Here is a 12,726-nt window from a genome sequence, read left to right as displayed (position 1 = left end):
GTAAGTTTGATATCTAGTGAAGCCAGGAGAGAGTACCGGCCTGTGGCTGGGCTACAGAGCCGACTGTGAATGCAGAGGATTTCCGAGTCCCAATTTTGAGGAAGCCCCGGATGTCTCGTTAAGTTCATGGCTGTGGGAAGAGGTTTCCTGGTTCTGGGGCTCCTAGAGGGGTCTTTTCGGTTGCTGGAGGGCTGCCGTATCCTCCAGTGAACAGGTTCAGGAGCTCTTTGCGAGGTCTGAGCGCCTCTCCGATAACCGAGGGACTGTTGCTCTCTACCTGCCGGTGCTGACTGCCAGTTTCGCATGTTATTCTTTTAAGGTAATCTGGAAGAAAAGAAGTGAACTGGAGACATTAAGAGGGAATGCTCCGAAATTCATTTTAATTCTTCGTTTTGCTTTTTAAGAATATTTATTCTTTTTGTAAACATTTGTTAAACTCTAGTGTGTTTAGTGAGTACTTACTGTGTGTCGCTTTTATCAAGAGACTAGAAGAAATAACCTTGCTTAGAGGGTCATCCACCATTCGGGTTCATCAACGACTTCTATTTTTTTTTAATGCTGTTGTATACTTATTAATTTAAGATGTAAGCGTATATCATGAAGCTATCAGGTTTTTCACACTTGTCTGTATACTCATATATGAAATTCTTGGAGCGTCTTGAATGAAAATATATACTTCAGGTTTGCATTATAATCGTGACTTAATTAAATATTACAGAACTTAGGGAAGCTGTACCTAGTTAATTCTTAGATACACTCAAACCGTAATGAATTGTCATTAATATTTCTATTCAGTTGATCTGAGAAGGCCCACTTCTTGTTCGAGGGATGATGGCATTTGAGCAGATACCAAAAAAGGATTGGTACAGCATTCTGGAGGCAGACCCATCTGCAAGTGTGTCAGACCTGAAGCAAAAGTATCAAAAACTCATATTAATGGTAAGTCTTTTCTTTCATTTTCTAAATCATAGGGGGAAAATCAGGTTTTTTATGTGACCGGAAATTTAGGTGTCCGTAAAATGAATATGTAATATCAAAGCAGGAATCAAAGTATTAATTTGGTTAACTGAAAGTTTCAGTAATATTGTAAAAGAAAAAAGTTGATTTGAGGTGAGATAGCATGGTGGTTTGTACCAGATCTGAGTCATGCTGATTAAGTTAAAATCCTGATTCTACCCCTAACTAACCTTGAGAACTTGGGCAAGTTACTTTCCCCTGTATGTTCCTCAGGGAGGATTAAATGAAATAATCCATGTAAAATTCCTTGAAGTGTGTCATGTTATAAGCGACATTAGCATCCAGTAGACACTAGCTACATGTGGCTGTTATGCACTTGAAACTTGGCTAGTCCAAAATGAGGTGTGCTGTAAGTATAAAACACACATTGGATTTTGAAGACTTAGTACAGAAAAGGAATATAAAATAGTCTAAAAATATTATGTTGATTAAACGTTGAAGTGATAATATTTTGGTTATATTGGCTATTTTGCATATTTTGTACATAATATATGTGCATATATTTGCATATACAGTAAATGTATTATCAAAATTGACTTCATCTGCTTTTTAAACATTGCATATGTGTCTTGCATTTATAGTTTGCAGTATATTTTTATTGAATAATACTGATTTAGGCCAGTTAAACACTTTTTCACCTGATTCCATTCTTTTGTGAAATGAGTTGTGGTATTTATAAATAGATAGTATCTTTCTAAACTACCATATTAATTTTTTCAGCCTATATTGTGGGGTTTATTAAGCCAGTATCACTAACTATAATGGTCTCCAGTTAACTCAGTTTACAAAAAGAGTAGAGGACCATTATTTATATAACATTAGTTGTTTCTCTAGTTTTTATCAAATAGATCTATGAGATTTTTGCCATAACTTAGTGTTTATTGTGAGAGACAGTAGATGTTTCACTGTCAAGAATGTATTATTTATCTCTGCTTTAGGTAATAAGTTGAGCTAAATGATGTTAAGGTTTCTTTTGTCTCAGGATTTTTAAGATTTCTGTCAGTAAAATCAAGTAGACTTTTTTTTTTTTTTTTTTTGCGGTACGCGGGCCTCTCACTGTTGTGGCCTCTCCCGTTGCGGAGCAACAGGGTCCGGACGCACAGGCTCAGCGGCCATGGCTCACGGGCCCAGCCGCTCCGCAGCACTTGGGATCTTCCCGGACCGGGGCACAAACCCGTGTCCCCTGCATCGGCAGGCGGACTCTCAACCACTGCGCCACCAGGGAAGCCCATCAAGTAGACTTTTTTGAAAAATTTCCTAATACTGTATCATCCTTGTGCCTCAGTTAACTGAGAGATGAGGCTGGAGAAGTAGACTGGGTTTAGATCATGCAGGGCCTTGTAGGCCGTTTGGCGTTTAATTTGACAAGAAGCCATTTGCACTTAATATGGTAATATCTGTCAAATGTCAAACAGAGTGAATGAACCATTTTGCATACCCTCTAGTAATATATCAGAGTTCCAGTTGCTCTACATCTTCCCCAATATTTGATGCTATTAGTCTCTTTCAATTAATCTATTAGAGGTTTTTCAGTTTTGCCACCATTGACATTTTGGGCAGGATAACTGTTATGTGGGGCTGTCCAGTGCATTATAGGATGTTTAGCAGCATTCTAGATGCCAGTAACAACTACAAATGTCTCCTGGCTCTAAAAATTGCAAACCTCCGTATCTCATTGAGAACCCCTGCACAGTCCTCCTGTGTTTATAGTGAAATCTCATTGTGGTTTTATTTTGTATTTCTCTGATGGCTAATGATGTTAAGCTCTTTTTTAATGTGATTTTAGCCATCTGTATAATTTTCTTTTGTGAAGGCTCGTTTTTAAAAATTAAATATATTCTTGAGCTCGTGTATGTATTGTATGTATTTTCTCCTAGCCTATGGCTTGCCAGCTCATTTCCTTAATGGTGCTTTTTGATGAGAAGTCTTTTGTTTTGGTGAAATATAATTTATCAAATTTTTGTTTTATGATTTGTGCTTTCTGTGTCTTCTCTAAGAAGGTTATGAAAATATTCTCCTGTGTTTTCTTCTAGAAGATATATAGTTTGCTTTTACTTTTAGACCTCTGGTTTTTATGTATCGTGTGATATAGGAAGTCATGTTTTTGTTTTTCTCTAAGTATGGATATCCAGTTGTTCCTCATTTATTGAAAAGATTTTCCTCTCTCCATTGGATTGTTTTGGCAAGATGGGTCTATTTTTGGACCCTATTCTGTTGAATATATTTGTTTATCCTTTTACTAATACATTTTTCTTGATTACTCTACGTTTATAGTCAGTTTTAAAGTCACATAAAGTTAAATTCTCTAATCTTATTTTTCTCTTCAAATTAATTTTGGTTATTTTAGATTGCTTACATGTACGTAGACATTTAGAATCAGCTTATACATTTCTATTAAAAAATACTGCTTGAATTTTAATTGTGACTGTATTGAATATATATCCATTTTAGCAGAATGGACATTTAGTAATATTTAACAATACTGAGTCTTCTAATCCATGAATATGTTAGATCTCTCCATAACTTGAGTCATCTTTAATTTCTCAGAAATATTTTAGAACTTTCAGTGTAGTATTACACGTCTTTCTTTAGATTTATTTCTAGTTTTTAGAAATGTTTTTGGTAGTTTATTTTTATATAATGATCTTGTATCCCACAGTCTTGGTAATTTGCTTGTCAGTTGTCCTGTAGCTGTTTTTGTAGATTCCTTAGAATTTTATACCAACACAATTATGCCATTTGCAAATGAAGAGAGCTTTAATTCTTTGTAATCTGTATGCCTTTTATTTATTTTTCTTGCTTTAAAGCACTAGTTATGTGCTTCTATTACAGTGTTCAACTGAAGTGTGAGAGGAAATATCCTTGCCTTGCTCCTGATTTTAGGGGGGAAACCTTCAATATTTTACTATTAAGTAGAGTGTTAGCTGTGTTTTTTAAGATGCCCTTTATCAGGCTGGGGAAATTTTTCCTATTCCTAGCCGCTGAGAGTATTTATCATGAATGGGTATTGAACTTTATTAGATTTTTTTTTTACATTTATTGAAGTTTGCATGTATTAGTTTTCCTTATTTAACCTATTAATATACTGAATTATATTGATTTTTCTTATGTTAAACTTATTTTGCATACCTAGGATAAACAAATCTTACTTGTTCATGAAGTATTGTGTTTTTTATGTATTGCAGGATTCCAGCTGCTGTTCTTTTATGTCTAGGTTCATGGTGTATACTGGTATAATTTTCTTTTCTTGTATGTCTGTGTCTAAATTTAGTGTCATGGTTATGCTGCCTCCATAAAAGAATTGGGAAATGATTCCATTTTCTGTCTTTTCTGAAAAAGTTTGTGTAAGATTGCCATTGTTTCTTATTTAAATGTTTAATAGAATTTACTAGGGAAGTCATCTGGGCCTGAAGTTTTCTTTGTAGGAAATTTTGCAATTATGAATTTAATTATATTTGGAGGCTATAGGGCTATTCAGATTTTCTATTTTCTGTTTTGTCAACATAGGTGAATTGTGTTTTTCAAGAATTTTTCCATTTCATTTAAGAAGTCTTATTGTCATAATGTTCATACTATCTTCTTATTCTCCTTTTATTGCTTAAGTTATGTAGTTATGTTTTCCCTTTGATTCTTTATATTGGTAATTTGTGTTATCTATTTCTTTTTTCCTGATGAGGCTTGCTAGAGGTTTATCTATTTCTTTAATCTTTGCCAAGAACAACTTTTACTTCGTTGATATTTTTATATTTGTTATTTCTCTTCACTTGGTCTCTGCTTTTAATTTTATGATATCCTTTCTTCTACTTACTTGCTTTTATTTGCCTAGTTTATAAATGTAGAAACACGCGTCATTCATTGTACACCTATCTTCTTTTCTTACATACTTACATAGTCACTTAAAGTTATAAATTTCTCTCTAACCCAGGAGCCCTGCTTTAGCTACATCCCACAAATTTTGATATGTGTATTTTTGTTATTCAGTTCAAACTGTTTTAAAATTTCTCCTGTAATAGTTTTCTTTGACCTGTAGGTTACTAGGAAGTACATTGTTTAATTTCTAAATATTGGAAAATATTCAGAACTTTCTTTATTGATTTCTAATTTAATTCTGTTGTGATTAGAAAATATATTTGGTATGATTTCATTCCTCTATATTAATTAAAACTTTTTTATGGCCTAGCATCTGGTCTATCTTAGTGAATGTTCCCATGCACTTGAAAAATATGTATTCTGCTGTTAATAATAAATGTCTAATAAATGTCTATTAGGTCAAGCTGATAGCATTCAAATATTTTATATCCTTATTGATTTCTTTTTTTGTCGATTTGTTTTATCAGTTTCTGAGAGAAGGGCATAACGTCTTTGCCTGTGATTGTGGATTTGTCAGTTTTTCTCTTTAATTTTGTTAATTTTTGTTTTCTTTATTTGGGATCCTTTTTATTACATACAGCTATATATTTAAGATTGTCTTATGAATTTGAACCTTTGATCATTATAAAATTCCCCTCTGTATTTCTGATAGTACTCTTCCTGAGGTCTACTTTGATATTTCTTAGCCACACACCTTTCTTATCCTTAGTGTTTATATGATTTATCTTTTTCTATCCTTTCACTTTCAGTGTGTCTCTTTTATGTTTAATGTGTGTTTTCTTGTATATAGTGAGTAATTGGGATCTTAAAAAATTTCAATCTGTCCATCTCTGCCTTTTTATTGGCAGCGTTTAGTCCGTTTACATTTTCCCCCCAGCTTTACTGAGATCTAATCGACACATAAAATTGGGTAAGTTTATTGTGTACAACATGATGATTTGATACACATATATATTGGGAAATGGTTAACACAATAAGTTAGTTAACCTATCTGTCACTACACATAGTTATCTTTGCGTGTGTGTGTGGTGAGAATTTTTAAGATCTCTTAGCTATTTTTAAGTATACTATACAGTATTGTTAACTATGGTCACTATGCTGTACACTAGATCCCTAGAACTTATTCCTCTTGTAACTGGGAGTTTTTTTGTATTTTTTGAACATTACCCCCACTCCCTAGTTAATTTCTATTTAATGTAACTATTGGCAGTGTTTGGGTTTAAATTTGTAATCTTTTTTTGGATTTGTCCTGTTTGCTCTTTGTTCCTCTGTTTTGCCTTTCTTAGCATCTTTTGGGTGAATTGTGTTTTTTGATATTTTATTTCCTCTGTTGAATATTTAGTTATGCTTTGATTAATATATATGTTTTTTAGTGATTATTCTAGAGTTTATAATATGTATCTTTAAGTTATCAAATTTACCTTCAACAAATACTATTACTTCACAGTGTAAGAACCTCACAACAGTACACTTCCATTTACCACCTTCCTTCCCTTTTCTTCTTGTTTTCATATATTTTATCTCCATATATGCTATGAACTCCATAGTATAATGTTATTATTTTATTTGAAATATTCCTACTCAGTTGTTTCTGATGAGAAGTCAGCTGTAATTCATATCCTGTTTTTAATGTGCCTTTCTCTTTGGTTGCTTTCAAAATTTTTTCTTCATCTTTTGATTTTAGTGGTTTCTCTGGCATGTGCCTAAAATGTGATTACTTTGCATTTATCCTATCTAGGGTTAACTGAGCTTGGATTTTTGGTTGATATCTTTCGTTCTTTGGTTTTGGAATGTTTTCAGCCATTATGTCTTCACATTTTTTTTTCTGCTCCATTCTTCCTTTCTTCTTCATTTGGGATTCTAATTACATATATGTTAGATTGTACTACAGCTATTGGATACTCTGTTCTTTTTTCGCCTAGTCTTTTTTTTTCTGTTTTTATTTCAGTTTGCATAATTTCTATGAACCTGTCTTCAAGTTCATTGGTTTTATTTTTCCTTCTACTGTGTCCACCTGCTGATAAACTCATTAAAGAAATTCTTACTCTTTATTATATAATTTTTGTATCTAGTATTTCTCCTGTCTCTTTTTATATAGTTTTCATGTCTCTTTCATCTTTTCCTTTCTAGTGTTGTGTACCACTTCGACTAGATACTCTAATACAATTTTTTTTTTTTTAAGCCCCTGTCTGGTAATTCTAACATCTGGGTCATCTCTGGGTCTGCTTCTGAAACCTCGCAACTCAGATGGTAATTGAACCCAGCAAAAAGTTAGATTGGGACTTGAACCCACGGGCTGGGACTCAAAACACAGCCAAAACTCAAAATGGAACTTGAACCCATGGGCCAAGACTTAGTCAGCCAAAACTCAGGTTGCAACTGGGACCCATGGGCTAGGACTTGAACCCACTGTCTTTTAATTGAAATTGCACACCTGGTCTCAGGACTTAATGAAGCTCAGGTTCTTTATGTCTCAGTGCAGAAGGAATTCAGTGAGAGGCAAAGTGATAGGTAAGAGGTAGATATATTGAGAGAGATACACACTCCATAGCATGTGGGCCATCTCAGAAGGCGAGAGGCCCTGGGAGATACACATACCATAGACAGAATGTGGTCAGTCTCAAAAGATGAGAGTGACCCCGAAATATGGGGTGGCTGGTGTTTATGGGCTCGGTAATTTCATAGGCTAATAAGTGGGAGGATTATTCCAGCTATTTTGGGGAAGGGCTGGGATTTCCAGAAATTGGGCCACTGCCTACTTTTTGGCCTTTTATGGTTAACCTTGGAACTGCCATGGCACTGGTGGGTGGCACTGGTGGGTGAGTCATTTAGCTTGCTAATGTATCCCAGTAAGCGTATAATGAGGCTCAAGGTCTACTGGAAGTTGAATCTTCTCCATCTTGGGCCTAAATGGTTCTAACCAGTTTTTGTCGTATCCTTAACAGCTGTGTCGTTCTTTTAAAGGTTGTGCCCTGCCCCCTTCCCTCCTGTTTCAGTTCTGTATCCTTTCTTGATGATGGACCAAATTCTCTTGCTTCTTTGCATGTCTCATAATTTTTTTATTGAATGTCACAATTGTTTGTAAATGAAAAGTAGAGACTGAAGTAAAGAATACCTATATTCTCAGGGATGGGCATGCCCCTTCTTTGTAAGGCAACTTGTGTGGCAGTCTAAGTCAGTCTGGTCTGTAATTGAGCTGAGTTTTTTTGCTTGCTGTTGCTTTCATGATTCATTTCACCATAGGCTTCAAATGGTTTGAGCAGGATCAGAACTGCCTATGTAGCAGAACTTGAGATCTGAGTCCCATCAGGATTTGTCTCAGCTCTCCTGCCCTGTCCTTGGACTGCAGCAGGTCCCCTGCATGTTAGGAGTGGTCTGTCTCAGTTTTCCTGTTCTTCCCTTAGATGTGGATGACTCTGCCTGGTACTCAGTGTGAAGTCTGGATTCCTTAGAGGGTTTCTCTCACTGCTCCAGTCCTGCCTTCTGACTTGGGAAAGCCACTTGTGCGTGTGCTTCGTGGGTGACTTTTGACTCACCTGCCCTGTGTCTATTCTTACTTGTGAACACTTGGCAGAGGTCTATAGGATAGAGTTGGTGGGTGGGTGCAGAATCTATATTGTGTTTGGAGGGCGAAGGATTCTAAATTGTCGTGCCAGTCTACACTTGGCCTTTAAAATTAAAGTTCATTTTCTTCTTATCTGTGTCAGTATTGGTTTCCTGCTCCTGCCAAAGGTAAACACAGTGATGATTTTTTTTCTCTTCTAGGGAGGGTCGTTTCATTTGGATTTGGGTTCATTAGGTTTCTTTGAGTCCTTCGCTCCCTATTTAAAGAAACAATTGAATTTGTAGAATCTGGCTCTTCTCCTGAATTATTCCTATCTGCATTAAAATGTGCCATTATTTCTCCCATCTTTGTGAAAAAAACCTTTTCTCTCAACCCATTTCTGCCACCTCTTGCCCTAACTTTGTTGTTCTTTGCAGCAAAAACTGTTTCCAAAAGTTGCCTCTGCTTTTTCCAATCTCTCTCTTCCTATCTCTCTCTTAAACCTACTCCAGTGAGGCCTTGTTCCTGCCACTGCTCTCTCTCTGTGCCCCTTCCCCTACCTCACCTGATTAACTCTACTTATTGTTTCAAAATTGTCTTAATTGTAACCCCTGCCTCCCCTTCTCTCTGCCATGCCTCCCTTCCTCTTGGGTACCCTCCCCTAGTAAAAGTGCATTTAGTGTTATTTCTCTAGGAGAGGTATAGCTGGCAGGTGAGGAGAATGAGGGTAGCTGGAGTGTGATTAAAGGCTTTTTCCTGCTTTTCCTTTTAGAAGATGGAGAGACTTGAGCATGTTTAAATTTTATGGGAAGTAGCCAAGAGAAAGCTTGGGATTTAAGTTGTAGGGGAGAGAGGATAACTGACAGATGTCAGAAGGGAATGGCATCTGAAAGCATAGGTGGAAGGATTCCCTTTAGGTAAGAGAAGGGAGGGCTCTGGGCTCTGTCTCTGTTGTTATAGGAGAGAAGGAAAGTTGGATCCAAGAGCTGGTTCATTTGTCAGTTTGGTAGCGGGAAGATGATGAGCTCTCATTTGGTGGTTTCTTTTTTTCTCTGTGAAGGAGAAAACAGAGTTATCTGTTGAAGGAGGAAGTGGAGCAGCAAATTATAGGAGAGAGAATTCCAACTAGCATTATTCTGGGAAGGTTCCCTATAAGTAGCTGAGTGTGCTGATAGCAGCAGGAAGTCTCAGCCAACAACTAACTGTGCAGAAGGCAACCAGACCTATAAAGTGGCATTAAAACAATCAGCCTAATATCTTGGCCTCCTTTAGCCTGGGTCACAGTGCCTTTGGTCCCTATTTACAGCTTAGTACGATAATTTATATTCAGAATTAATGGCCATAGGTTAAATTATGTTCAGTGTATTCTGTTTAAGAAGGCAAGGAAGTATGTGGTAGTAAGTATATAATTAGTAGCATATGTATGTAGTACTTTATACTAGTTTACAGTTTACAAATGCTTTTATGTCTTTTCTGGTTTTATCCTCTCAGCAGTCCTGTAAGCTAGTTAATATTATCTTCATATTTGCAGTTGAGAAAACCAGCGCTTAGTTATAGTTAAGTGATTTGTCTGAAATGCACAATTAGTAAGGTGTGAAACCTAGGCTTGCACATATCCTCTGCCCCTAGACTCTCTCCCATTATATCAGACTTCTCATAATTGCCATCCAGAAGGGTTTACAGTTGTTTAAAGGCATAATTTTCAGTTTTCTGGATTTCAGTGGAACACCTCATTCATGTACAGTTAATGAAGTAGTATAATTTAAAGTTCATAAGCTTTCTTTCCAATTTGAATTACCATATATTTTCTTAGTCTGTTTTTCGACAATGTCACAGAACAGTTGGAGAATAAAATTACATTTGACAAATACTATTCTGTGTCTTTTTTGTAAAAAGGCACATTTATTACATGTACTTTTCCAAGTTGAGAAGACTTTGAATTTAACACCTCCTACATAATTAGTTGTTGGGATAAAATATTGCTAACTCGCAGGCTGCTAAGTTTACAGTACATGTTGATTTAGTAAATGCTGTTTCCTTATTTCAGTTTTTGTAAACGTAGTACTTACTCAAGGTCGTGATTCTGAAAAAATTCTTATTAACTAATTGAGATCTTTTAGAATGCTTTAAAGATACATATAAACGTAAAGTGCCGAATTAGCTCGAAAGACATTTATTTCACATACCATTAAGTCTGTTGCCTAATAAATTACTATATAAAAATAAAGGTAATTAAATCAGCATTTCCCAGCAGCATTGTATTAATAGGGACTTTATTAATAAAAGCGCATTGTTGTTCTTTTTTTATGAATCAATTTTTAAACTATTTTTTAGTTTTTTTTTAACGTACATTAAATGATAATTCATTGCTTTGAAATGGTCTAGGGTCAAGAATGATTAGTTATATTATTCCCATATTTTTTGCAGTTATGCCTGTGAAAATTGCTGTTAACTGAGGATAAAGCTTCCCCCCAAAATCTTTGTCACATTGAAAATTGGGGGTCTTTTCTCATTGATGCTGATAATATTACAGGATACCTTTCAACTGCAAAAGAATTATTGTGTTGGAAAATTGTATGCTGCTCTTACAATATGTTCCATAATCTTAAAGAAAATCCATGTAATTTGAGGCGGAAGTGTGCAGTATGCTCATATTCTTAATGTTGGAAGGATATAAGTGCCTTTAACACTTATGTGGGCATTCAGTGGTTCTCTTTTGATTACAAGTGATTATATATATATATAGATTAACATTAAGTTTGTTATGTAATACATTTTAACATCTTGAAAAAGAAAGTAAAAAGGTTCCTGTGCTATGAGGGGAAAAGACCACATCAGCAAAGAAGGGAGCTAAGAACAATTCTTTAAACAGGTCTTTTGACTACACTGCAAAGTGGTGTGATCTTGATCATAGGAAAAGTACTTAGGCATTAAGAGAAATTTTCGGAAAAAATCTGGGAGTGTTGTAAGTAAAAATCAGAAGAGTGTAACTTGTAATGAACATTAAGATTTTTGTTAATGTGGTTAACTATTTACCTGGCATCTGGGTGTTGTACAGGGTGCAAGGTATTTTAAAATTAATTACTTTCGTATGAACTATTCTCTTCCATGATAAGAATGGTAGGAATGACATTTTAAGTGAACATTAAGTAATAATTTTAGCTACTACACAACACTGTGTATCAGACACTCTTCTAATCACTTTATGTGCATTTATTTATTTAACTCTGTAAAGCGAGATATTATTATCCCTGGAAACTGAGACTCAGAAATTAAGTAACATGCTGGTTAGTGGCAAGAAATTATGATACACTCTATATATGCTTTGAAAACTGGGAAAGTAAAAAGGTAAGAGTTACTTTTTTCTTAATCTTTCAGTTTTTTCTAATCTTTCTATATACGGCAATAATAGATTGTATCTTTAGAGAAAAGGTAGCATTTATGTTAAAGGTGCAGAATAGTGAAGGGTTAAAAATGTGGGCTCTGGAGATAACTTCCTGGGTTTGAATTCTGACTGCCACATAGTAGTTCTGTGACTCTGAGCCAGCTCTATAATTTAGGAGCTTGTTTCCTTATCTGCAAAATAGATGTGAATCATTATTTATTCGTAACAAATATTGAATACCTACTATGTGCCAGCCCTGTTCTAGGCATTTAGTAACTAAATATCTATTTCATAGGGCAGTTGGAAGGATTTAAATGAGTTATACACATAAAGCATTTAAAACAATGCTTGGCACATAGTAAATGCTCAGTTATTTTATAGTTGCATGTAATAATTCAGTATTGGGAGGTTGACACTTTTCTGGTTTTTTCCAACACAGTGAAAATAACACTTTAACCTTTTTTAATGGCTTAAGGGTCATCATTGTCAATATAGATTTTTGTACTGTGAAAATACAGACATAGATGTTTGGGAAGATAGTGAAAAATGTCAAATGTCAGCTTGTTTTTTTATCTCTTAAAGTGAAGATGAAGAATTTATATCTATACATGGCTGTGTATTTACAGGACTGATTAATCAATCAGTGAAAGCACCTTTCTCCCAGATAGGACTTGCATTGTCATTTTCACCCTCTTTTGACTGTCAGCATTCTCTAAAACTTTATTTCTAGACCATAACAACATTGTACCAAGTTGGCCTTCTTGTCAACTTCAATTTTTATTAAATCATTGTTCGTTGATGGTGTATCAGAAAGAATTCCTCCTCCTTTTGGGAATTTGTGCCTCTGTTTTTTGACCTTTTTTCCCCAGTTTTATTGAGAAATAATTGATATACATCATTGTGTAAGTTT

At 35.1% G+C, this 12,726-nt stretch overlaps 1 protein-coding gene across 2 annotated transcripts in view; it reads left to right on the top strand.

Annotated features, from left to right (window-relative positions):
- Nucleotides 1-12,726, top strand: part of DNAJC24 (DnaJ heat shock protein family (Hsp40) member C24) — a 61,888-nt gene that overhangs the window by 89 nt on the left and 49,073 nt on the right. Inside the window, exons 1-2 of one of the 2 annotated variants that reach the window (XM_033409834.2) lie at nt 62-319; nt 796-939. In XM_033409834.2, coding sequence (XP_033265725.1) covers nt 829-939 — 111 coding nt within the window. In that variant the 5' untranslated portion in view covers nt 62-319; nt 796-828. Of the gene's footprint in view, nt 1-61; nt 320-795; nt 940-12,726 lie in introns of those variants that run through there. The other variant, XM_004263956.4, reaches the window with a different exon arrangement.

Source organism: Orcinus orca, chromosome 8 (assembly GCF_937001465.1).
Source record: "Orcinus orca chromosome 8, mOrcOrc1.1, whole genome shotgun sequence".
NCBI classification, from domain to species: Eukaryota; Metazoa; Chordata; class Mammalia; order Artiodactyla; family Delphinidae; genus Orcinus; species Orcinus orca.
The sequence above is the reverse complement of the archived record's forward strand: the minus strand, read 5'-3'. Positions and strand labels throughout refer to the sequence as shown.